Source organism: Choloepus didactylus, chromosome 2 (genome assembly GCF_015220235.1).
Source record: "Choloepus didactylus isolate mChoDid1 chromosome 2, mChoDid1.pri, whole genome shotgun sequence".
Lineage (NCBI taxonomy): Eukaryota > Metazoa > Chordata > Mammalia > Pilosa > Megalonychidae > Choloepus > Choloepus didactylus.
This window is the reverse complement of record NC_051308.1, coordinates 44745124-44772221: the sequence shown is the minus strand read 5'-3', so window position 1 is coordinate 44772221 and position 27098 is coordinate 44745124. Positions and strand designations below refer to the sequence as shown.

The 27098-nt window shown below is 40.0% G+C and overlaps 1 protein-coding gene across 1 annotated transcript in view; it reads right to left on the bottom strand.

Moving 5' to 3' along the window:
• Positions 1–27098, bottom strand: part of USH2A (usherin) — an 891077-nt gene that overhangs the window by 30913 nt on the left and 833066 nt on the right. Inside the window, 3 exon segments of the mRNA XM_037823757.1 lie at positions 7162–7483; positions 10183–11699; positions 16261–16488. Coding sequence (XP_037679685.1) covers positions 7162–7483; positions 10183–11699; positions 16261–16488 — 2067 coding nt within the window.

Below are 27098 nucleotides of genomic sequence, written 5' to 3'. Positions count from 1 at the left end.
CCTCCATGCTGGTCAGAAATACGTTAGTGAGATTAATACCTAATTAAATGCAAGTCCAAAACCAAACATAAAACATGTTCAATAAGTTTTCTCTAAATGTGATATAGAAAATGGTTAGGAAAGAGACAGGATAGATAGGAATTGAAAAAAAGCAATACGAAGCAAGTAGCTAATCACAGAAACCTACAATCAGACCACTGGAGTTGGAAGGAAACTTAGTCATGTTTATTTGTACAAATTATTCTTTTCATGATCAGAGAGGTGGGAAGGACAAAGAAGGTTGAATTGCACAGTTAAAGGGGCATCACACCTGCAGAGGCAATTCTGCTCTTGATTGGAAATTTTTACATTTTAACCTTTTATTAACGACTCATTAATAGAGATAAAACAATTCTCTTAACCTGGTTCTTTTCCCTCCCTATAGGAAGAAAGTACCTTTTCCTTTTAAGCAGTTGGGGTGGGTGGTCCTGCTATGTAAACAGGCACCTGCTAGATATGCAAGATATCCTAGTTCTCACAACATACCCATTTTGTGAATGAGAAAATTGAGGTTATGAGAAGTGAAATAACTTGCCCAAGCTGTGTGATTTTTAACTCAGTTTCCTCATCTGGAAAACAGGATGGTTGTGAGCATCCAATATGAAAAATACATAGGAATTGTAAGTATTTCACAGGTGTAGAGTATTTGTTAATAAGCTTGGTACATACCATGTACTGGGCAGCCATTGTTTCTGGCTGAAAGCATTTCCCACATACCCCATGAAGCCCAGACTACGGCAGGTGCCACTGTGACCAGGACTGCTAAATCATCGTCCTCCATGCTCCTTGAGTCAGTAGTTGGTTCACACAAAGGCACACGGTCCAAGGGTCAGTTGGAGCTTACTCTTGGTTGGTTAATGGATTTTGGGAGAGAGAAGTCCTCTTTCTACTGTAAAGTGGGAGGAAAGTAATACTAACTTTTGTTACTGTGAATCTGGGGTTGCTATGCATGCTATGCTATGCACTATCCTAAACACTTTCAAATATTAATTCATTTAACTGCAATGCAAGCCTATGAGTACTCTTATCCATGTTTAAAGACAAGGAAACTGAGGCACAGAGAAGGTATGAATCTGAGACGGCCAGTAGTTATTTTCTCCAAAGGGTTGGTGCCTTTTCCTTTGTTTCCTTTGTTTTAGGGAATTCCTTCACCCAGACAGGTGAACAGAAAGAATTTCCCTACCATTTAAGGTACCTTGTGTTTCTATTACTTATAAAGAAATAGTCATAATAACTAACTGATAATTTGAGGTTTCTCAAGCCAGGACAAAAGTGGGACTCTTACATGTAGTAAACAAAATAAATTTGTTGTATTCTTTATACTTATATTTGTAACATATTTATAATTTATTAAATAAATTAGTAAATAACTGAATTAGATTTTAACAAGAGATACTATTACTGATATTTCAATATGCATCAAGTTAAAATTATATATTCTCTAGCATCAACACAACTTAAAGCTAGACACACTAGAAAATCTATTTGCTTTGGTTCAGAATTTATTCTGTTGGATTTTTAAAATTGTAGATTATAGAGGACAATTGGGAGAAGATAAAGTTTGATTAGAGGTTTTAAATGTATTGGTTGTAGCTTGTCCCTACCTAGGCCCATAGAATTTAGTAATAGATGGTGCTTTTATTTACAGATGAGGAAAGGCCCAAAGAGATTCATTTGCTCAAGTATTCAGAAATAGTGATAGAAAAGACTAGAAGCTGGCATCCCTTCTCCTTCCGCCTTCGAGCCAGTCACCCACAATTTGGTATTCTTTTGTCAGGCGGGTGTAGAGAAGGCTCTGCAGCGCCCTCCAGCAATCTTCAGCCAGCTGCCTTTCGCAATAAGCATGAGGTTGCCTTTCTATGTCTCTTTCACCACCTTCCCTCCATGCTTTTCTGGGTGAATTCTCAGACTTGCGTGGGGACAGTGTCGGTCTATTACAAATAGCAGGCTGCCACTGCTGGGGGTCCCCGCAGGACTAGCCCTACAAGATCAGACCCACACACGCGGGAGGGACGACGCCCTCGGAGCTGACGAGCTTCTCCATCACCCAGTCACGATGGCACCAGAAGCCTTCTGGGACGCCGAGTGTGTGTGGGTACTCATCTCGAAAACCTGTCAAAGTGAGAATGCTTCAAGGAAACTGCTTCAGCCATTGACAGCAGAATCAGCAAACAGGGAGCCGCGGCAGGCCCTGGCAAACCCGGGGTGTCACTGCCTTATGCCGGAGTATGAATATTGTGGGAGGGGCAGTCCCACCGTGGGTGCCAGCCTGGGGGATAAAACACAATCACCTAATAGATAAGGGGACTGCTGGTTCATTCTTCCCCTGTTGTCCTGAACATGTGTAAATATTCACCGAAGACATCTGATTCTGGTGGGCATGTTTTATGACATCCAGCTTACACCCCGGTGATACCACATTCCCTTTTTCCTGGTCTGGGAGGAAGCAGGATTCCTCCACTATGATGTACAAAAATAAGAGAGGGGTGCTGCGCATAGAACATCTCCCTGCATTGGCCATGGATGGAGACCTGCTGGCTCTGGGGAATCAATGCCCACCAGTGAAGCTGACCGTGCTCTGTCTCTTCTCCATGTGAATGAAACGTCTTTCCATCAGAGCCTGTGTGCGTTGTGCTTTTGCTGGCGACCCTGACACCTGTATTGGTGTGGGCTGATATCTCTTAGGTGTTTCTCCCTCTGATTGACAAAACATGAGTGCACTGTTAGTGAGAGTCCCTCCTTAGCCTCAGCTCACTCCCTGCAGGTAGAAGTGGAAACGTCATTTGGAGTAGCCTCCACCTAGGTCCCTATCCGAGGCCTATGGAAAGTCTACTTGTCTTAATTTGCTTGCTAGGCAATTAAGAACTTCCCCACATAAAATCTAGAGGTTTATAATGTATATATTAGTACAGCTTAATTTTGAAAGGCTTCAAAATAGGAATGGGTATTGTCTGTGGAAAATCTTTTTGGATTTGTAAATATTCTGTAGCATGGCAAGCCCGCCCTTTCCACTTATGGAAAAGGTCTGCACAGTGGAAGAATTTCTTTTAATATAGATGCAGCTCATTAATATATAAACCACAAATTTAGAAAGCTGTTCAAGAATTTCGTTTTGGTAAACTAAATTCTATTGGAAATTCACCGAGAAAGCTTGTTCTCCAATGGAACTATGAACTGCATTACTCTGCAAAGCTACCCATCCTTGTGAAGTATGAAAAGGTGCTTTCTAATCTCTTTGATTTTTATTTCAGATGTTACTGGATTTATTAAAGCACATCTTTCAGAATCTGATACTTCAGAATCCCAGAATTTTGGAAACTGGGCTGAAATGAATCAAACAAGAAAAGTCCCATTTTAAGGGACAGTGTTGCACTCACCACCAAAGACCAGGCCTCCCGAGCTGGAAATAAAATGACAGTGACAAAAATCTAACAAAATTCATGAGAAAGAGTAAAAGAAATTATTTGATTAACTGCAACATGAACTTCCTAGATAATATATTCTGTCCCCTTCTCCAGTTTCCTGCTAAAACAGGAGTCTTTTAGGTGTGTTTAGAAAGTCATGGATAGACCAAGGCAAATAGACTGCTCATCAGTTATCATCATGTCAATTAAGCACTTGTGGGAGCTGCCTTCACTTATTTAGGCAATCAGTTTAGGGCAGTTTAGAACAGTGATTCTCAACCCTGGCTGCACATTAGAATCACCGGGGGACCTTTTCAAGTGCACTGATGCCTAGACCCATCCCAGAATCAGAACCACAGGGGGATGGGGCCTGGGCTTCAGGAATGTTGATGAAGTTCCCCAGGTGACTCTAATGTGCAGTCAGGGTTGAGAACCACTGATTTAGGAAATCACCACTTGAAACAATGCCATGCCCTCTGGGGTAGTATTTTTCAAATCGTGGGTTGTGGATCATCTAAGTTGCTTGTTAAAAATACAGATTGCTGGGACTCTCCCTCCTCCCAGGAATATGCACTTTTAATATGCTCTTTGGGTAATCCTTTTGTACTCTAAACATTGGGAACTGCTACCTTTAGAGGATTCCATATTGAAGAATTACTGAAAAATTAGAAGGTGCTCATAATGTTACATGGCTTTTGCCCATCTTTACACGAGCTGGTTATGAAGCTGGTTGTATGCATTGGTGTGGGTAAGTGGTATTTTCTGGTTCTTACCTTCCATGGTCCTAGTGGTCTCCCTCTCTCAGTAAAAATCCATTTCTCCAGATATTTCTGACCCTCCTGCCCTTCAGAGCTTATCCACATTGTATTCTTTTTCCTCAGAGCTCTATCACTGGCCAACTGATCTGATGAATTAATTTAGACCAGGGAATGCTGCCCTTTCTTGCCACATAAAAGCTAAATTTCAGCAGTTGCCTCCAATGACTTGACTCAAAACCAGAAATGAATAAAATGCTGTGGGCAGAGTGGGAGGGCGATAGGGAATTGCATCTGACACTTTCAAGGCACACCGTGTGGATGTCCACCTACCTAACTACAGGCCAGCAGGGCCCTTCTGATTTATTTTCACACATCTGGACAGTCTCTACGTTCTGTTCTAATTCCTTACAAACACACGGATAACCTCAAAAATACAATCCTCTGCGGAAAGTTTGAATCATTGTCAGACGTTAGGTGAACAAATGTCTAGGACAATGAAGATGTTTTCTGAAAAGCAACTCGCAGATGAAACAAACCTCGCCTAGGTTGCGAGCAATGCAAATTAATCTCTAAGACAAAATGTTCTTTGTTAAAGGGAAATCAATTCCCTCAGTATACTACTTCCTAAATGACTTCTGTGGGATTTCTCAGGGTCTGTATAGACTAAGCGTTTACACAGACTAAATAAATCCAATATTTTACTGTATTTATTGCAGCATTTAATCTATACTTTTCAAAATTTCTTCTTCTGTGAGAACTGGGCCTTTGGGCTGATGGGCTATTTTTTTTTTTTTTTCCTATCCTTCTTGTGTTGTAACAACATGGAATTAGTAAATGCAAATTTGAGATCTGGTTGTTATGAAAACCAAATCAAATACTTTCCTTTGGGTGGAGCGGCTATGGAGAAGAGTGCAGCGACACAGAGCCAATAAACAAGAGAGACAGCACAGCCTGGGGTCCTTCACTCATCTCCCCTCTGAAATGTGGGCCCCTTGGTTCCTGGTGATCCTTAGTTCCTGGTGTGAAATTTGACTAGATGCAGGACACACATGCTTGGAGTTTATCATCCCTTAGAAAATGGGGATGAAACACCCACAGATCATCTGGCCAATTATTTAACCCAATGACAACACAATGCCAAAAAAGCTATAATTACTGGTTTGCTTTCAGTATCTATGGGTCATTTCGTTTTGTCTAATTAGAGGCCAAAGATTTCATGCTGATTCCATCCAGCTCTCTCACAAAGGTGCATTTTTATTCATAAGGGAGACTAGATAATTGAGGACAGAGGGGTCTTTGATAACTCGACACTTTTCGGTAAAGATAATGAGAAAAGAACAAAGGATGACCACAGAGGTTTTGGCTGCTTCTACTCTGCTTCCAACTGTGGCATCAATAGATAGTTTGTTCCTTTTTGAAACCACAATCCTCGTCCAAAACCCTTGGGGCCTGATATTTTTTAAAACTATTTTTTTCAGATTTTAGAAAGGTAATATAAGGCAAATTCTGTATATCTTATAACATCCACAGCAGGATCTGGGTAGCCACCTTGTAATAAAACACAATTTCTGCAGAAAAACATAAATATTCACATTGTGTGATGAATAAATACTTGGGACAAATAGTCTTATGCTTGCTCATGTGAGGTTTTGGTGCCAAATAAATTGTGCCAAACTTAGAGGAAAAAAAAAACATGTTGGTTTTTAGAGATTTTTTTTTTTAGATTTGGAATTGTAAATACGGGACTATGGATTTATATCTATTTATTTCTTCAAACCATTTAGGAATCTATTTTCAATTCTCACTGACTTCATTGGGTCATTTATCCCATCCATTACTGCCCTTAAACTTATTCTTTCATGCTTAAAATGTTACATCTATTTTTCATACTCACTGATTTGGTCACCATACTCCAGGTGACTTAGTGATTTTATTATTTCTGGTTATGGTTGGTTTTTAAAGCTGTTTCCTCTTTTAGAAAATTGCACTTGGAAATGTGCTGGCACGTAGGAAGTGCTTGCACCAATGGGCAAGCTCCCTTTGAAAGCAAGCAGGAGAAACTCATTCTGACTTAAGCAAAAAGAGAATTTATTGAGGGAAAATGGAATTAAAGAAACAGCTGAAAAAACATGCTTGGAAACAGCAGGGATCAGGAAAGCTTTTGGTTTGAGTTTAGGGATATTTCATCAGGACTTCTCACCTCCACCTTTTTTCATTCTGAGTCACTTTGCTTAAGGTCAAGCCCCAGGCAAGTTTGATGGGCTGAGTGTGGCTCATATGCCCACCACTTGGCTAGGAGACAGACTGACATTTTGATTGACAGTGCCACCAAGGCTGAGCAAGGGGTAAGGGGACCATCTCCCACAGGTAGTGGGGTTGCTGTTACCAGAACAATGCAAATGGACTCTTGGCAAAACCAAACCAGACAGAAGTCCTCTATAGATTTCAAAAAATATCTTCAAAATATTATTCTGCATCTTATCTTTTTTAGGGGTATGCAAAGTACTATTTTTTAGACCATACTCATACCCAATTTACTTTGTCCCTGTGCCTAGATTAGTTACTTTGCTCCAGGCTTTTTATCTTTCTTGACCATTAGTTTTTATTTTGTCTTTGCACAATTAATGTGTTATTTTCAAAGCAGTCTTTTAACAAGGGATATTTCCAACCAAGGCAGTACTGAGGAGGGAAGCTTAATGGTTGAAACCGCTTGAGCAATAAGAAATGCAAGCAACCTAAAATCTACATAGGAATAACAAGCATACATCACATGGTTCAAGAACTAAGAAAGTGAAGAAGGCAAGTGAATATGGTCTTTCCTCCCTCATTTAGTGCTAAAAGTTTTAAAAAGAATATTATTAAACTCCTTAAGCCCTGTGTTTCCGTAAGTGGCTTTACAAACTGCAAGCAATTTTTACCGGCAATCTCAGTTTGGATAGTTGATGACAGACATTTCTTACCTGATACTCATACTCTGTGAAAGGCAGTAGTTCAGAATCCATAAAGGAGCTTGAACTTCCATTATAGGTTAGCACTGAATTTGATTTTCCAGGCTGAGTTGCTATTTGCCTTCTGTACAATTCATAATATAAAACTTTTCCATTTGGCCAAAGTGGTCCTCTCCAAAAAAGGGAAATAGTGGGCTGGAATCCACCTGGAGCTGTCTGTACCTCCAGATGGGGAGGAGGTTGCATCTGAGGTGCAACTTCAGGGGTTTGTGCCCACGTCCAGTCACTTGACACACATCCCAGCAAACTGCAGGCTTGAACTTGTACTTCATACCTTTAGGATACAAAGCAGAAACTACCCATTATCAGCAAAATACCTTGCCATGAGAAGACTCTTCAAAAGCCCAAATGACTTTGAAAAAAAGAGCAATAAGTTCACATTTATTCTTTTCTATAGCTGGGTCATTTTAAAGAATAATGATCATATTTCCTGGGAAGTTTATATTTTACGTTTTCCTGGTTTTCTAAATTAAAGGACTGATTTCCATAATCTCTCAAGATTCTTTCCAGCATGAAAATTTTGGTACTCTGAAGAATTACTTACAGCAATGAAGAGTGCATACCTTGTAGAGGATGTACCCATTTCCACAGCCCTGCGGTCATCCTCTCTCTGCAGCTAGGGCTAAACGATTCCCCAGGAATGGTTCCAGGTCATCAAGGAACATCATGGAGTTAAGGTGTCATGGTAATAAATCCCCTCACCTGAGACCTGACATCTTAAAACAGGCTCTCTTACACCACACAAAGACCTTTGGGGACGAAAGTTAACCTAGCTTACACATTAGGTTATCAATCACGGAGACAACTTATCACCATCCCGTTAAACTCAACCAATCAATTATGCTTTGCCTTATAGCTGGTCTCCTGCCTCTATTTCCATAGCAGAGGTTTTTCTCTTCCAACAAACGGGATTCTGTTAGTATTAAGTACATGTGGCTGCAAATGGGAGCTTCTGTTCACTGTTCCCCATGCCCTACTGATTTTATGACTCTCTAATTTTCCCTCAAACATCCAGCCACTTCCTTTCTCCCCTTATTATTTTTTTTTTTGTTTCCAGCCTTTTTCCCTTCTGCCTGCCCTCTGCAGTCCTTTAATCACTGCTTTCTGTTCTCTTGCTCTCTTTCTGTTTTCCCTTTCCCCCTTCTTAATTATATTTCTGTCTTCCCTTGTGACATCCCTCATCCCCTGCTCCTTCCCCCTCTCCTCTCGTGCCCATCTAGTCTTTGTCCCACCCTCATCCTCACCAAACTGAGGCCCAGCAGCATTTGCGGGGCTGAGCCCTCTGATGAGGTTTCCAGTTTACTGTGTAACAAAGCTGTGTATGGCAGATCTGACCTCTATGCAATTCTATGAAATCAATTTTGATTGTACAAATTTGGATTATTCATTTCCTGGATTATCTGTGATAGTTTTAAATTCTCTGAGAGATTCCTTCTGCTACTCAGGATATTCCCAGGTTACTTCTTCCTACTGACCAGTTAGGGATGCCCTAAGGAGAACACACTAGTTTGCAATATTCTGCAAACATTATTCTGCTAAAAAAACAAAACAAAAAACACATTGCACGAACCCTGACTTCAGATAGAACTGATTATACTCTGTTTCATACTGTCAATATCACATACCTCTTCAATTAGGATGGGTAATTAAGAAATATTTCTCATAGCTTTAGGTATCATTAGATATCATTGCTAGGTTTATCAGATAAATCAGCTTTTTTTTTTCTGTCTAGAAAAGTGTCCTCACATATGGAAAACCCTTTTCTACTCTAGAAATCTTTTTGAATTAGGTTTTTCAAAGGGGAGTAAATTGGTATGATTTTTAAAATTTGCAGGAACCAGTCAGGAAAGAGGAAGCCAGCATAAAATAGGCAGTTCTGCAGCTAAGGTGAACCTTCTTAGTGCCCTGAATCAGAGTAAGATAAAAGCCAATTCACATAGCACGTGGATTAGCAATGGTGAATACCTGCAGAAATTGTAATTACTGTTTAATATTTAATATGATCCTAAATAATTGTCATGAGTAGAAGCATAAGACCATGAATGTTTCATTTAAACAGCACTATATATCAGAGATAATTATAGGAGGGATTTAACCTACACATCAGTAGATTACAATAATAGCTGAATTTTACCTATAGTGGTTGGAAATCAACACAATTTCAGCCCTTAATATTTTTAAGTGGTTCTGTTCATTTTACTAAATTTTAAGCATAAAATATCTTTTATTACTCTTCTCTCTGGAGATGTGTTATGCAAAATGTGGTTGGAAAAAAATGCCAAACAATTCTCTTGACTATCGGAAGAGAAGGTAGTGGTGTGATTCCTTTGTATGGAGAGCAACACACTTCCATGCACCTCCAAGAGCCCAGAGGGGACCACTGACAAAACCTGAGTCACTGAGAAACCATGAGATTGGAGCTGGGGTAATTCTGAAGGGAGTAAAGAAATATAGTTCGAGGAGCCTCTGATCTCTGGAAGAAATGCTGAATTCAATAAAGAGGTCTCCCCCTCCAAAGTTATTTTGGTTCAGTCCAACTCTGGTTGGAAATGGTTGTTACTGACTGGGACTTTCATCGTGCTTTAAAATAATACTTCATTTTCTTCACAGCCTGTGTCAGATGAGCCCACTGGGGCTCCCCGAACTGTCCAGGGGCCTGCATGCTTCCAGGAGGACCTAGCACCAGGGAACTGGCACCATCTCTACACAACTTGATCCAGACAGCATAGTGAGTCACAAACATTTCTGAAAAACCGACCCTCAAAATGTCGCCTGCAAGATTTCTACTCTCTGGAAAGTATGCCAACAGGCTTCGACTGGGTGAGAATGTGCTTCATCCACTATTGATGATTAAGCGGATGGAGGTTGGAGCTGTCAACCAATCTTGCTTTTATTTTTATCAGTAGAACTGAGTGCTCACACAGTGGAAATGACAGTGGCGTGTTCTCAGAAAACGCGGAGTTGGCTACCTACCTGTGAAATGGCTTTAGCTGGTTTACTATAAACGACCATGTACCAGAAGAATTATGAGTTGTGTTTACATGTATGATTTTCACTTCTCTTTCCAGCAGCTCACGGATGAAGAGGCTATAGCTGACAAAATCGCCATTTGTTTCTACTGGAGGGTCCCAAGTCACTAAAATCTCCTGAGGGCCCTTGGCCTGCAGTTTTGGAGGTTCCATCCCTGAGGGCGCTGAGGGGCTGGTTTGATCTTTGACTGGTGGACTCGAAATACCACCTTGGCTGTTGCTGGCAGTCACGGTGTAGCCATACTCCACCCCTGGGGTGAGGGTAAAATCATGATAGTGAGTTTCCAGTCCAGTGTATACAATGATTCCATCCCTTCTAAGTTCATAACTTCTGATTTGGCCATTTGGGTTTCTTGGAGGTTTCCAGGTGATTTCTATTGATTCTGAGCCTGTGACTTGTAATCTTGGAGGGTCCATGTTCTGTGGAGGGGTCTCCAAAGTCCAGGCAGATGCAGGTGCACTAGCTGTGCAACCGCCACTGGTGCAGGCTACTAGGGAGAAATTATACTGAGTATAAGGTTGCAAGTGAGAAATCAGCATGGATAGACCCTGCCCAGCGTTATACTCCTTCCCATCAAATCTAAGTAAATATTTAGTGATCTTTCCATTTTGAATTGATGGTGGTGACCAAGATACATTTATTTGCGTGGCACTGATGGCCCAAAGAGCTGGAGGGCCAACCCCTGCTGGAGCAGCCTCAGGAGTTCTGATGCCAGAGGGTTTGCTGGTGGAGCAGCCTTCACTTGTGCAGGCTATGACTGCATAACTGTATGTGGAAAAAGGAAGCAGCTCTTTATCGGTATAATTAAAAGTCACAGCATCAAAACTGAAAGGATAGAGCATTCCATTCTTTTGAAGCCTATAGGACTGGATAATACCATTAGACTGTTCTGGAGGGAGCCAGGAAATCAGCAGTCTTAGGGGATTCATGGATACATGGGATATCTCAGGTGGAGAGAGCCCTTCTGGAGGTGCTTGCTTCGTCCGTACCACATTCCAAGAGCTACAGGTATGGCCTGCTGAATTCCAAGTGTGGATTTTATATTCACACTGCATCCATGGCTGCAAACCTGTGTCATTATACATAAATGTATTCCTTTCAGTATCATATTCTGTGAAAACAATTTTCTCACTGGCCTGGATTGTCTGGTTCCCTGAAGCTTTCCCCTCAAAGCATCTGCGAATCACTTCATAGCGAATTATCTTTCCATTTGGGTTAACAGGCTCAGACCAGCTCAGCTCAACGCTGGTGGACCCCACAGACTGGATTGTAGGAGCTAACTGAGAGTCAGGAGGGGCTTCATCCGTCCACAGGAGCTGAGGTGCTGAGTGTGCACAGCCTGCCTTGGTGCAGGCCTCCAGGGTCAGCGTGTAGAGAGTGAAAGGGTGCAGGTGTCTGAAGAGAAATTGACGATGCAAGCCAGTGTACTCCAGGAGACCCTCACTGAAGATGCTGTATGTCTGTAGGACGGAGAGAAGCAAAGTGAATGATCTGTAGCATATGATTTCTTGGGGGTAGCTGTTTCATCTCTCTTAACCCTTTTCCCTCTCTCATTCCTCATCTTGATAAGGCTAATCCAGAAGAAGCATTCTGATATTAATTTTGGGACCTTGAACTTTTCCAGTTAAAGTAAGGTCCACAGAAGAGCAATGTTTTCCTTGTCTTTCTTTTTTTTCTTTCTTTTTTTCCTTCCTTCCTTCCTTTTTTCTTTCTTTCCTTTTTTCCCTCCCTCCCTCCCTTCCTTCCTTCCTTCTCTCCCTCCATCTCTCTCTCTCTTTCTCTTAGTTGGATAATACCTAAGACTTTATTTTAAAGCTAAATACTCTTGGGTATGATTCTTACTTAAGTAGTACTCAAGGGATTTCTCCTTTTTTCTTTTTTCCTTTAACTAGGGATTATTCAAATCCCTTATTTTATAGATATAAAGTACTTCTGATCTCATCTCAGGTAGGGTAAGTAGGGCCTATCTAGACTGGCCATCTCCCATGATATTTTCTGGGAAACAGAATAAAATTATAATGCTTAATCCTTTGTAGCCAGATGTCAAGGTTGAAGAAAATGTATGTGTGTGTGCACACATCCCTGCACCTATATACTTAAATATATGTATTACACATAAATACAAACATAAAGATATAAACTTTGATGACTCGAAGGTGGAAAAAAAACACCCTGTTTTCTCTTAAAAGCCATAGAAGAATTGATTGCTTCTTTGGAGCAAACTATTCTTTTGTTCTGGGGAAAACCATGTGAACAATCAATACACAAATGTAGAACAAGTTCTCATTGTTCTTTGGGAAAAATGGAAACTAACAACTTGAATGCAGATGTTTTTGACCAGTGGTTTCCCACCCTTTTCCTGATTTAACACACCCGAGAGAAATGACACACTGCTATGGATTTTGTGACTCCTATGACAGTGACTTTCATGAAGGGGCAGGACACATAAGAATCCTTGTAGTCTGAAACATTCCCACAAGTGGCTCCTAGGAAAATTTAGGCTGGATTGTTGATACACTTTAATGCTGCTTAAGATTACATAGCCTAGACCTTTAGAGATCTACTTACGTTGAATTATTGTATTTTGATGTGACTTTCTTGTTGAGGTCCCAGGGCAAGCCCAAGCCCTGGGGGAGTTTAGATTCTATAGTCAACTTGCAAGCCTCTATGACTCTTCTGTCCCTCTCTCTGCCCCAGATATCAACCTGGCAAATCTCTAACTAGTGTTAAATTTAGCCCTCTCTTTCTCTACACAAGCTCCTACCTGGATTTGGAGAAAATACACACACACACACACACACACACACACACACACACACACAATAAAAAAACAAAAAAATGAAAAAAACAAAAAACAAAACACAACCATGCCAACTGGCCTCACTTTAAATTTTTTACCACAAATTTTATTTTTGTAATCCTACTCTATTCCCTCAAAGGTTTACTTTCTCACTTTCCCCACTCACAGCCAACACTCATTTTTCTCCCTGATGGTTGCTGTTGTAACCACATATTTCATTGAGAAAAAAGAGACAGTCAGAAGGGAACGTCCTCCTATGTTATTACCACTATATCCAAGTGAATCTAGACTTACTCTATTTGCCTTTCCTCCTTTTGCTATGGATGAAGAATCTCTGCCCTATTAAAGGCCACTGGAGCTCTGGATCCCATCCCTTCCTCCTTCCTGCAATTACTCTCACTATCTCCTGTATCACCAATTCATCTCCCTCCACTGGGTTATTGCCATTAGCATTTAAATGTACTCTAGTATCTTCCATTGATTTTTACACAAACTTCTCTTGACACCACAGTCCCCTGACTACTGCACCATTTCTCTACTTTTCTGTTCATCCAAAGTTCTCTAAAGAGTTTCCCCTAATTGCTGTCCTAATTTCCTCACTTGCCATTATCCTCAAGCCACCCCAACAGGGTTTTCTGCCTGGATGAAACTGTGCTAGTCAAGATCACAGTGACCTACCTCTTCATTCCCAAATCCAGAGGTCACTTCTCAGCTCTCATTTTACTTGGCAGCTCAGTAGCATTTGACATATTTTCTTTTCACTTCACCCCCAATTACCTCCTTTTCCTTCTATCTCACTTCCCTCTTTTCAGTCTTCTTTGTTAACTATTCTTTCTTCTCGTTTCCTCCAAATTTTCGTATGCCCCATGTGTTTGATCCTAGGCTCTCATCATCTCTTTTTACTTTCTCTCCATAAGATCTCCTCCAGTCTCGCGGGTTTAAATACCACCTATATACTAATGATTTCCAGTACATATCGGTGAAGAACTTTCTTTGGAGTTCTAGACTTGTACCTCCAACTGCCTACTTGTTAACCTGTTCATCTTCCAACCTTTCTCTTCCCAGTCCCTGGCTCAGGCCAAAATCCAGAATTCATTTTGAAAGTGTGCCTCTTCCTTCAGGACTCACATCTAGCCATTACTACTTCTTGTCAGATATACCAATCTACCCATATTTCTCTACCTTCACTACTCCCACCATAATTCAATCCACTATCAATTCTGGCTTGAACTTCTTCATAGCTTTCAAACTCTATTGGACCTTTATAGTCCATTTTCCACGTAGCAGGCAGAGTGATTTTTAAAAACATAAACTTGGTCATGCCATTCCTTTTGTTAAAGCATTCAGCAATTTCTCATTGCACTTAGAATAAATCCTAAACTGTTCACCACTGCCCATAAGGTTGGGCACATTCTGACTCCTGTCAATATGTTCCAACTTCTTCTGGTGCTGTCTTTCCCTCCCTCCCAGTGTTTCATCCACACTGGCTTTCTTCCCTTTCCTTGAATATACCAAGTTCATTCCTGGCTTCAGGCTTTCGTTTGCTGTTCACTTTGTCTGGAACATTTTGCCCCCATATCTTCACATGACTGACTCTGTCTTGTCATTCAGGGCTCAGCTCAAATGTCAAATCAATTCAAATGATCATCCATGCATAGCCTGAGCCAGGCATATCTACATGATTCTCTTTAATTTTCTTTATAGCCTTTATCACTCTCTGAAATACCCTTGTTTATTTATTTACTAGGTTATTGTTTGCCTCTCTGTATCCTTACCATTCATACATTCCCCTATACTCATTCATATGTGCACACACACAAGGTCTATGAGAGCTGGGGTCTTGCCTGTCTTGTTCACTCCTGAATAAGTACCTGAAACTTAATAGAAGCTCAGTAAGTATTTGGTGAAATGTAAATTATGGGAAAGGGAGTGGATATTTCTAATGTCAATTATGCTGGGAAGAGACCGACCCGAGGACGGGGAACAAATGCTTGTCAAGTGGCCAGGTTTGGGGAAGGGCGTGGGGAAAGGGAGTGGTGCTTAGATGAATGGGCTGTGGCTTGGATATTAAGGTCACAGATCCTAAGGCTGAAGCCTCCTGCCTTAGAGTGGGGTAAGTCTGTCTTCTGTCACATGGAGGCAGCCTGGTAGAAAGCAGCTTGCTTTGGCTACACATAGCAGGCCTGGAGCTGGGCAGAGAGGCAGTCAACGGGAGGCCCTTGAGGATGGACCTGAGCTTGTGAGCACTAGTTTCAGTTCTCAGTTATCGCTGTACATGATTTCTTTCTGTCATCCCTCTCACAGGATTTTCAGGGAAGTTTTATGAAAAGCTGCAGCTTAGTCTTAACTGTTCTATTTGCAATAAAAGGGGAAATATCTGCCACCTTGAGAAGGAGTGGTAAAGGAGAGCCCACTGTGTCAATAGCAGCTACAGCCTGGGTGCAGTTCCAGATTGCAGAAGATAGTTGATGAGGGCTTAAGTGGTGGTCCAGGGCCAGAGGAGGGAGGAGACAGAGACTATAGTGTGGACTGACAAGTGAGTCATCACTACCCTTGGGGAGCAACATCAGGAAGGAAGATGAAGTCTGCCTTTCTTGTGGGTGAGTGCCCAAAGCATCAAAATGTGAGCTATTTGTGGAAATGCAACCTTGTTTGTACTCACAGGCTGCTGAAGCCTGGGCAATGTGTGTGACATTTATAAGATCATTTCTCATGGCAACATACAGAAGTTGGGGAGTTGACAGACACATGTGGCTTCCTGTCTTCTGCTTAGCAAGCTCTGATCAAAGAGCAAATTAGGCAAGCCTTAAGCAAATAATTGTGTAGGATAATTCAGGAGGCAGTAAGAACAGTCATTTAGAGTTCAGTTCTGGTGTGACTTCCTGGCTTCAAATCCAAACTTGATCATTTACAATGTGGGCTGGCAGTTATTTAACCTTTATATACCATATGAGGTTTAGTAATACCCACCTAGTAGGTTTGATATGAAGATTAAATGAGAAAATCTATGGAGAGCTTTTAGCCCAATGCTGAGTTCATAAGAAGCATAAGACGTGAGCTAGTTTTCTCCCACTTTATGATTATGTGCCTGGAGGAGCCAACCAAGAAGAATTAAACAGGCCATGAAGGGAGTTTCCCCACAGTGAGCTGATGGCATGTCAGGGCTCAGGTATTTACCTGCAGAACACTAAATGTGTTTTCATATGCAAGGCAGACATTACCTTAATCACGCCATTGGTTCTCACAGGCTCTGACCACTGCAGTAACAATGCTCGGCCATTATTTTTCTGTTGTACTGTAAAGTTGCTCAATCCACTTGGGGAAGATTCTAAGGTTTGAACTTGAGTCCAAGGGCTTGAAACTTCTCCTGCCTGGTTTGTGGCCACGATGCCAATGTGATATGTCGTGAATGCCTCCAACCCAAATAGGTGGGCTTGATAGCTTGTCCCCTGTAAGAAAATTAACAGGGTAAGTTTCTTTTAGAAACTGCCAATGAGTCCTGGAAGGTCATTCTCTGAACTGCATGGCTAAGATACATCAGTGACACAGTGACAGCAGCACAAATACTACAGCAGGGTTTTGAATTATCATCAAGAGAGCAATGTTTTTTTTTTCCTTGTTCTTTTTGACATCCTTAATATGCTACCTAATGTTACATGATTTAAGTCACCCAAAAAGTGTGCATTGGGTGGGATCCTTGCCTTTTCAGAGCTTGCAACACAAAAGATGTGAAATATGAATGTAAACAGTCTATGATGCCTGAGATCAATGCTGCATCCAGTTTAGGATGGAAATCGCTGGTACCAAGTCACATGGCTTGGTGAGAAGGAGATAATTGCCTGCAGGTTAATATTCAGGTTTGGAGATATATCCTGAACAACCATAATTCTCATGTATTAATCCCCAACCCTATTTGTACATAAATCTCTCAATCTGCCTCTCTCATTTCTTGGTGTGCAGTTAAACCTTACAAATGCAAACAAATAAGCAAACACGAGAAAACAACAACAAGCCAACTGACAAGCCAATATAAATATACAAACATCCTCAGAGAAGTCTATTATCAATCTAAATGTGAAAATACCCTTATTTGTTAAAAGCACCACCATTAACACATGAAACTCACCAAAAGTATTTATGAGCTAGGCTTTGAGAATTTAATCTATTGATTTAAATGAAAAAAAAAAAAAAAAGGATAGCAGAATTAGTTTTTGTTTTTGTTTGCTTTCTACTTGGAGAACAACATTTAACATATTTTGCCTATCTAAACTGAAGCTGAGAATCCTAATGTTTTGAAAGGCCCCAGGGTGCTCTTTCAACATATGGGCTGGATGGATATACCTCTTTAAAGATAGGAATTATGTCTGCAAGTGGGCCAGTAATATGTGTATCATAAATGCATGCACCCCCCCCCCCCCACCAATAAGCACTTTCTGTTGTGTATCACACCCATTGGATATGGATAGTCATGAGGAAGTTTTGACTGGTTTAATAGGATATTTACGTTTAATGGTGTGTGAGATCAGATTTGGTTTATTAGATGTTTAAATGTGATAGGTAGTCTTCAGTTTTCCTCTTTTTTGGTGGGCAGAGAAGGAATGTGATGTAGGCAAAAGGAAGTTATTTTCTGAGACTAGGAACCTAAGAGCACTAGACAAAGTCATATGGAAGACAATTCTCCTTAATTTGGGGACATCCAAGTAAAATTTTGAATAAAACCTAAAACAAGGTGACAAAACAAAACTGAACTATTTTCCAAACCGGTTAGACAAAACCAAAACACTCTGCACAAATAATTTTTGACATTGTTTTCTCACTTTCTTGGTTGTAGGTTTCAGCCGTGTTAATGTTTCTTATTCTATGTTAAACACGGGCAGAGAAAATAAAATACAATTTCCTTTACATATCACAGCTTGTGAAGTCTATTTTCCTGTTTCAATAAGTCCCATTAGGATATTACATGCTAACCTCTTGAAATCTTTTAATATTTAAACATTTGCTAAGCGACCAGACTCTGAAACAAATTTTACAGAAATACTAATTTCTTTTTTAAAATATTAAAAGTTAGATCATAAATATTTAAAAACTTATTTCTTCACAACATTGGATTGGTCTTTTAGATAAATATAGCACAGAACTAGAATGACCATAATGAATATTAAATCTGAAGATGCTACAAGTTCCGATTACAAACATTCTTTTCTGATAAATGATTCCTTTTCTATGGAAATAGGGCAAACATGGGGAAGATTAATAATGCAAAAAAGAATAATTCTTTGTTCAGAATGCCCAGTAATAGATGCCAAAAAAGCATAAGCTCCAAAGCAAATAGTAATCACCTCTAACAGGTTATATATAAAAAAGGTAGGCTGTTGGGGGACATTTAGAGATAGCTTTTGTCAAAAGAAACATGAAAAGCATATGGGCTATAAAGCAAAAACATATGTATATTGTCAATAGCAGCACCTGCTCAATTACAGGTTATTTCAGAGCTGAGTATTCTATTCAGCCCCTAGATGGCAATACTATCAAACACTTTTGGTAACCTGAGTACTTAATGATTAACAACCGGCATTCAGTCATCCAACACACTCCAGGCAACCATTAAAAAAATAACAAAACTGATTTCATTATAGATTCTTTTAATAAACATTTATGGCTCAGATCCTTGAAAGCAGAAGTATTCAAAATGCCCTAGCCTCAAAACCTCCACCTTCTAAAGCAGAAATATGACCTGTAGGTCTCAAGTTGAATTTTGTGCATGCCCAGCTCAGACATTGTTTAAAGGCATGCTTCCACAAAGGGTAATTACATCAGTTGTTTTGCTTAATCTGGTCTATATGTATCTTTTAAAAATAGGAATAATCACATATTGAGATTTCTGTAAATGAGAATTTCTGTATCGTAAATTTATACTGAGGAAAATTTCCCTTGTAACATTAATTTGTTAATTCTGAGGGCTCTGAAAAGAAATCACACACACACATACATGCCCCTTAAATAAACCTCATTAAAAGCCATGCTTTTTGTCAATTTTTAGTTAAAGCCTTATGGAAAAAATGAAGAAAAGTTTAAAATGGCAAAACAATCCTTACCATTTATTTTACAACATTTTAGGAAATAATTTGAAATCATTCTCTGCTGAGTTGATTTTTAATACCAAAGTTCACTTCTAATAGTTTTTAGAATACTGCTGTTAAATTTGGACACAGTTTCACTCTGTAATTAATTTGGGTTATATCTTTTATTTATTGCTACATTCTATTTTCCTTAAATTCTGAATATTTGCATGAGCACTGTGGCTATAACCTAAAATGTTTCACATTCAATTCCTTCCTTTGAAGATATAACATTCTGTCCCATGGAAAAGGGGAAACCTCCTTAAAAATTCATTTTCCTTCCCTTCCCTCCTCCACTTTGCCTTTCTTCCTTCTCCTCCTCCCTCTCTCCCTCATTCTCTCCTCATCTCTCACTTGTTTTCCTTTGTGGAAATTATTTTAATTCAATATTCTTGTTTTTTCCTCTTTGTGGTCATTCATTTGTTCTATCTCCTTTCACTCTTTCATTCTATTGATTTCTTTTGATCTTTTTTGGTTGGTTTGTTTTTGTCACTCCTGGCCTATAACCTATCAACTTTTACTTGCTTTCCTTTGGTCTGTTCTATGCCCACATTCATATCATATTCAGATTTTTAATTCTAGAAGTACATTAGCTTTTGTTAGGTAGCAGATTTAAGGAAATGTTCAAAAAAGAATGACTCAACAAAGGGAAAGAGTAAGAAATTCTTTACTAAAGGATGGTCCTTTCTCTGCAATCTAGTATTTCCAAAGAGATTTTGCTTTCTCTCTCTCTCTTTTCCCCTTATATGCATGAGGGTCAGAGTCTGGATACAAATCAGTGAGTCATTTTATGAGGCATAAAGACAAGACTCTTGGAACACTCTGCCCAATTGAGGCTCTGCTGGCAATTTGAACTACATTTTAACCTCTCAACTCTGCTCCTGGGGACACATGAAACTGCTTGGAGTCTTCAGCAGTCTGACAATTTTACACCATCTTCTCTGATTATTTTTGACGACTTGAAGTGCCCCAAAGGTGGCCATGGGGTCAATAGGTTTATGTAGGTCAAAAACGATCAAAAATTACCATTGATCTGTAGCTGTCAATAAAAGGCTGTGTGGGGAGATTCCCTGCACAAATGTTTAAACTGCATAAAGCTACCTAACTTAGTCATCTTTGAGTCTATTGATCTGATGATCCAGCACTTTCCAGAGCTTCCCCTCTGGTTTTATGGTGTATTTTCACTGACCCAAGTTACCTTGGCCTTCAGGAATCTTTTTACCTCGCGCCAGGTGATGAACCAACACACCGATGTATAGAGTGCTCTTCAACAGAGCATTATGTGAATACTTAGCACATTTTGGAAAGGTTTAACCTTCCTGATCACCATCTACTTCATTCCGCGCTGATGGTTTTTTTTCTACCTTTGCCTTTCATTTACTGTTTTTTGTCCTGGGCTTCTCATTCTAAAATGGGTGAGCTATAAATCCTGACTGGGTGGTGGGTTTCCTTTGCCTCCTTGGGTGATTGCCAAGACCCAGAGAGTAATTCACACCAAAAGCTTGCCTTTTTGCACAGAGACAGCATCAGAGGAATCTAGATTTAAATATAGCAATCTGTCTCCCTTAGTTCAATCATTCAGATGCCTCTGCTTAGTTTTGTCATAAGTTATATTTTGCCTTGTTATAATGATACAATGAAGGAATTGTTGTTGACAAGAACCCGAGTTTCTGGTTTAGATTACAAATAAGACATGAACCATGGGAAAAGCTCTCATTTACCGTTGCCTAAAGGCTATGGCGTTGGCAGAGTGCAGTCAGTCAATTGGATGACTTTACACACTGGATAGATGGACACATTACAATGCAGGCAAAACAACACTGAATATTTATATAGGTTTATGAAAGCCAGATGATTTGAGGCATGGATTCTTTAGGGCTACTTTGCCTTTCCATTTATAAAGTTAATTTCTCAACTCCCCAAATGTTCATCAACACATTTATATCTAGTTCTTATTTGTTCAAAAATCAAATTGTACTTGGAAACATAAATGATCTCTCACCTACTCCTTAGCCAAATAACAACGTTGAATACTTGGGACTTTGAAGCCTGCAAAATGTGAACACTGTCAGAAAATTTTCACTGATTTCACATGCATGCTTACTTTTCCAGTGCCATTACATATCTCTAAGCTGGTGCTAAAAGGAAGATATTTATTAAAGGCACCCAAATACATGCAGTTGCACCAAAATAAAAGATTGACTCACAATTCCAGAAAGGTCAAGAAAATATCCCTTATATTTATATCTTAGTGTTTTTTGTGTTAAAAGTGGGTGTGTGTTAGGTGGCGTCACTAAGTGGCATGAAAGAGCTGCCAATGTGGTCAGTGGAATTATTTAGTGTTATTGGTCAATAGCTCCATTCTATTTTTTTAAGCGTTTTTGAGCATCTTCTATTTAAAAGACTCTGTAAAGTTGTTGTGGAGATACAAGATGGATAACACAGGCTGTTGATTCTTAGGAGCTTATAATTGAATAGAAGAGATCAATGATGTATGCAGATACACACGATTCACAGTGTGGTCAATGCTAAAAGTGAGTGCCAGGGAAATATGGAGGGAATACTTCAAATTGGGGATGGAGGAAGCAAGGAGTGGGAGAAGATTTAATTGGAAGGTGGCATTTGATCTAGGCCAGGAAAGACATGTTGAATTTTGAGTAGGTGAAAATAGGTGAGGGATTGGAAAAAGAACAGAAGAAAGGGAGTGCAGGGTACATTTGGGAAAGAGCTGGCATTGTGAGCATAGGGAAATAGTGGGGATTAAAGCTGGAAAGCGTTAGGTGAAAAGCCTGCAGAGAGCTTTGAATGCCACCCTAAAGTCTTTGGCTACATTTGGTAGGAAATGATCATAACATTTGGCAAAACTTTTAAGAACTAATTATGTATAAAGAGCTGTACAATGCAATTTGAAGGACTCATGGAAGAACTTTTAAATTTTGTCCTATTGTGATGCAGGTCATGGTCAATGACTGAGTAAATAAAAAAAAATCAGCCAAGAATTATTTAATTCACTCATTTAATTTTTATTCAACCAAGCATAGATTGGCATTTGTGTCATGTAATAGGAATAAGACTAAACAAACTTTATAAAAAGGTTGCTGTATTTCAAAATTTGTAATTATTCTTTAGACAAAAATGTTGTTTTCTTCTGATCACAATTGAGGTAGGAATTATAAGTGAATGGAATTGAAACTGATCATGCAGTCTTGTCCTGACCACATGTCTCTGGACTGTGGTTTTTCATGATGGATCGGGGAATCATGTTTGCACGGAGCCATCCACACCCTTGTCCCCAGTTCCTTGTGGATATCAAACAGCCGTAAGGCAGCTGGAAAGTTTAGGCATATCATTGGAGACCAGGAAATATAGAATGAGGCTAATGCAAAAGTACACACAAGGGTCAAAGCATTCTTAGCACTGGGTTCTAATTAATGCTTAGGACTTAATTTGCAAGATTTCAAGAAAGTATAAAGTATACATGCATATCCTCCTGTCAAGCAGTTGTGATATGCGTAATTATAATTGGTGAACCAGTGGCTATTTGTTGTCAGAACTGTAACTTTCAACCTTAAAATGTTCAGTTTGGAGCATTCATGTGTTAATGCTCTGCACAAGCTAGCACCTTTACTCTAACAAATAGTAAACTCTGAAAAGAAGAATGTTATGTAAAAAGGGGGTATGTGTGATTTTTTTTCCCTCCCATTGAAAAACATCATTCATTTTGTAATAAGGGGGCGGCAATGGGAAATGAAGATTCCATTTGCAGAAATTTTCTTTATAGAAAAATTAGCTAAATCAATTTAATCTATAAAGCAAAAGCTAGAGTTTTTGCAAAATGAATGATGATGCTTCAGTTACTATAAAATCATTGGGGAAAAAAAGAATGGTTTTGAAATGCCTCATCTTTCAAGAGAGAAGAGGAAGAATTAAATTTGTGATAATTAAATTTTAAAGTGACAAATCAGTCACACTAAATATTAAAAAGCAGTGCTTCTGATCTATCAAAATTAAAAATGTGCATACTCTGTGACCCAGCAATTATATTCTAGCAATCTGTTTTATGGAAAGACTAGCAAAATTGTACTAAAATACATTTAGAAGAAACTATTCCAGCATAGTTTGTATTTATTGAATCCGTGATTAAACACTTTAGGTACTGAGGACTAACTATATACTAAAAAACCTCCTAAGCTCAGAGGATGCAGCAGGAATCAAAGGAGACAAGGACACTTCCCTCCCTGAGTTATTATAATGGAGTAAAACAGACAATATATAAGCAACAAAAGAAGATAATTAGAAATTGTGGTAAGTTATGCAGAGAATAATTACAGTGATGCACTAACTAGTGTATGGGTATAGGTGGAGGGAAAGAGCAGCTTCTTGGTTTAAGAAAGGTGGGTAGGGAACATCCTCGAGGAAGCTGCATTTAGGCAAGAATGCAGAAGAAACTGTCTGTGGGAAGAACCAGGAGAGGAACTTTTAGGCAAAAGGAAGACTAACAATAGTGGCACTAAAGTGGGGCAAGTATGGATTTTGTTCTCAGGTAGGAGCTAGGGTGTCTGAGGCCTGTGCATGAGGGAAAAGGCGAAGCATAAGTTCAAAGCAATGGAGAGGAGCTGGACGGTGTAAACCTTGCAGTCCAAAGTAAGAATGTGATTATAATTCAATGGAAAATTATCGAAGGCCTTTAGTAGGGTGATGATACGATTTATTTTGGTGCTAAAGACATCATCCTGCCTGTGTGTGGAGAATATTTGGAGGGGATTAAGAGAAGGAGTGGGAAACATTAGCAGGATTTGCAGAAGTCCAGGAGGGGTGACAGGGTTTGGATTAGGGTGGTAATAGTGGAGATGGACCTAAGTGGCTGGATTTATATTTTGAAAGTAGAGTCAACAGGATTCAGATAGATTGAATATAGGTGAGAGAAAGAGAAGAATCAAGGAGAACTCAGGTTTTTGCCTTAAGAGAAGGGATGGATGGTGGTGGTACCATTCAATGAGATGTGGAAACTCTGGAAGTAGCAGACTTGGGGATGGTGGGAGTAATTTGGTCTTTGTTAACTTCAAGATGTCTAGTAGACAGATCTATGAATCTATAGTTCTGGGTAAAAGACTGAGTTAGAAATACACATTTGAGAGTCACTGGACATCTCTCCCCAAATCTAGTCTTATAATCCAATTCCCTTCTCAACATCTCTAACAACTGGATGTCTAGTAGACATCTCAGACCTAATAAGTCTTAATCTGATCTCTTGATTTTCCCTTTTGTCAAAGTTCGTATTATGTTATATTGGTTAAGATGGACCTACTTATCTCAGAATTCCTTTCTGTTGCAGACATACCCTAAGGTAAACACCCAGTGAATCATGGGCTTGTATAATCCCTTCCCTTTGGGAGCAGGAGGGACCTATGGCTTGCTTCTAAACATGAGAATATGCCAAAGGTGATGGGATGCCACTCACTTGATCAGGTTACATTATACCGCAAAGGTGATGGGATATCACTCCCACAGTGTGATGGTTTGAAACTGTTATGTACCCCAGGAAAGGTCATGTTCTTTTAATCCAGTCTTGTGGATGCAGACCTATTGTGGGTGAGACCTTTTGATTAAATTATTTCCATTGAGGTGTGACCCCACCCATTCAAGGCGGGTCTTGACAAGTTTACTGGAGTCTGTAAGAGAGCTCAGGGGCCAACACAGACCTAGACTCTTGGAGATGAAGACAGAAAGACATGTGGAGAGGCTAAGCTAAGAGATGAAGTCCAGAGTTTGCCCCAGAGAAGCTAAGAGGGGACCCCCAGAGACTTAGAGAGAAACACCCTGGGAGAACAAGCAAGGATGCACAGGAGCTGAGAGAGAGAAGCTAAAAGAGACAGAAGCCCAGAGACATTTGGAGAAAGCCATTTTGAAACCAGAACCTGGGAGCAGAGGACCAGCAGATGCCAGCCATGTGCTTTCCCAGCTGACAGAGGTGTTCCGGATGCCATCGGCCTTTCTTCAGTGAAGGTATCCTCTTGTTGATGCCTTAGTTTGGATACTTTTTTGGCCTTAGAACTGTAAATTTATAACTTAATAAATCCCCTTTATAAAAGCTAATCCATTTCTGGTATTTCACCTAATGGCAGCTTTAAAAACTGGAACATATGCATATGTTTTTGTACATAATACACTATCTTAGCAGACTGGAGTGTGTGATTCTCCTGCTAGTCTTGAGGAAATGAGCCGTCATGTTGTGAGAAGGCCTGTGAAGGAGCCATGTGGCAGTGAATTGCAGGTGGCTGCTAGGACCCAAGGATGGCCTCTAGTCAAGAGCCAACAAGAAGCCAGGCTTACAACTGCAAGGAAATGAATTCTGTGAATGATGTGAATGAGCTTGGTAGGATATTCTTCCATAGTCAAGCCTCCTGATAAGAATACAGCCATTTGACACCTTAATTGCTGTCTTATGATACCTTGATCCAGGGATCCAGCTAAGCTATGCCTAGAATGCTGACCCATGAAAATAGTGAGATAACAAATGTGTGTTGTTTTTGCACCACTAAGTTTGTGGTAATTTGTTATGCAGCAATGGAAAAAGAATAAACCTTCCCTGTATGGCTTTGGGTTACAATTGGCTCAAAGAGGAATTTGCATGAGATTGCAGGATGAAAGTAAAGCAACAGCCCTTACTCTCAGAAGGTCATTAAGGTTAGACACAGGTGGTTTTCAGTTTGCCCTCATTCTTTTCTGCTCCACATCAGGCTCATCTTTCCAACTGCTGACTATTTTTCCAACAGTGGACACAGGCCCACAACCTGATGTTTGGTGTTGGTGCCACAGAGGTTGGAGTTACGCAAAAGCACAATTTCCCATAAACCTCTCCATGAGTTTCCTCCTGGCCCTCCCACTTAGGTAGCTGGTCATTTTTGGCTTTTTAGAGTAGCTGGTAGCAACTCTTTCATCTTCCTACTTCCCTCCCTGGACCTTTACTCATTCATCTCTTCCCACAATTGTATAAGTTCTAATTCCTATAAAGAAATTCCCTAGCTCAAAATCTATAGTGTTCTGCTTCTCTGACTGAATTGTATCTGATGCACCCACCAAAACTTTTTCACCTGGAGTCTTCGCTTTTTTCAGTGGATGACAGCTCTATCTTTCCAGTTGTTTAGACAAAAAAACTTTGGATTTGTCCTCTTTTCCTTTTATACCTACATCTAAACATCAGGAAATAGGGTTGAATTTCAAACACATCCAGACCCTGCCACTTCTCACCACCTCCACTACTACCACTCTGATCCGAGCCTTTCTCTCTCAGCTCCATCACTGCACAATGGTCTTAACTGGCCTTCTGATTTTTAACCTTGAATCCCTACTATGCACACATCCTTTGAAGCACAAACCAGATCCTGCCACTCCTCTGCTCAAAACCATGTAGTGGTTCCCCATGTCATTTGCAGTAAAAGCCCGCTCTTCCTGCCCACACTTCCATTTCCCCTCGGCATCTGACTGTCCTCCCTGCCGTTTTCACCACTGCAGGCAGCTTGATTTTGTTCCTATTCTTGAAACATACCACACAAGCTCCTGGTTATCTTTCCTGCTTGAAGCCCATTTTACCCACAAATCTGGATGGGTAATTTCAGCTCATTTCCTCATTGAACCCCTCCTATTTAAAACTGCAGCCTGTCTGCTCTCCTCCTCCTGTTTTGGATCCCTCTTAACTTGTTCTTTTTTTTTCTTTTCTAAAGCACTCACCACTTTTGAAAATATCATGAATTTATTTATTTATTATGATTATTGAGTATTATCTATCTCCCTTTACTAGAATGTAAGCTCCAGTGGGGCAGGGTTCTGAATCTGTTTTACTCTCTGCTGCATCCTAAGTACCTCTAATTGTGCCCAGCATAGAATAAATGCTCAATAAAGTTTGTGGTATACAAGCATATGGAAAGAATTTAAAGTGA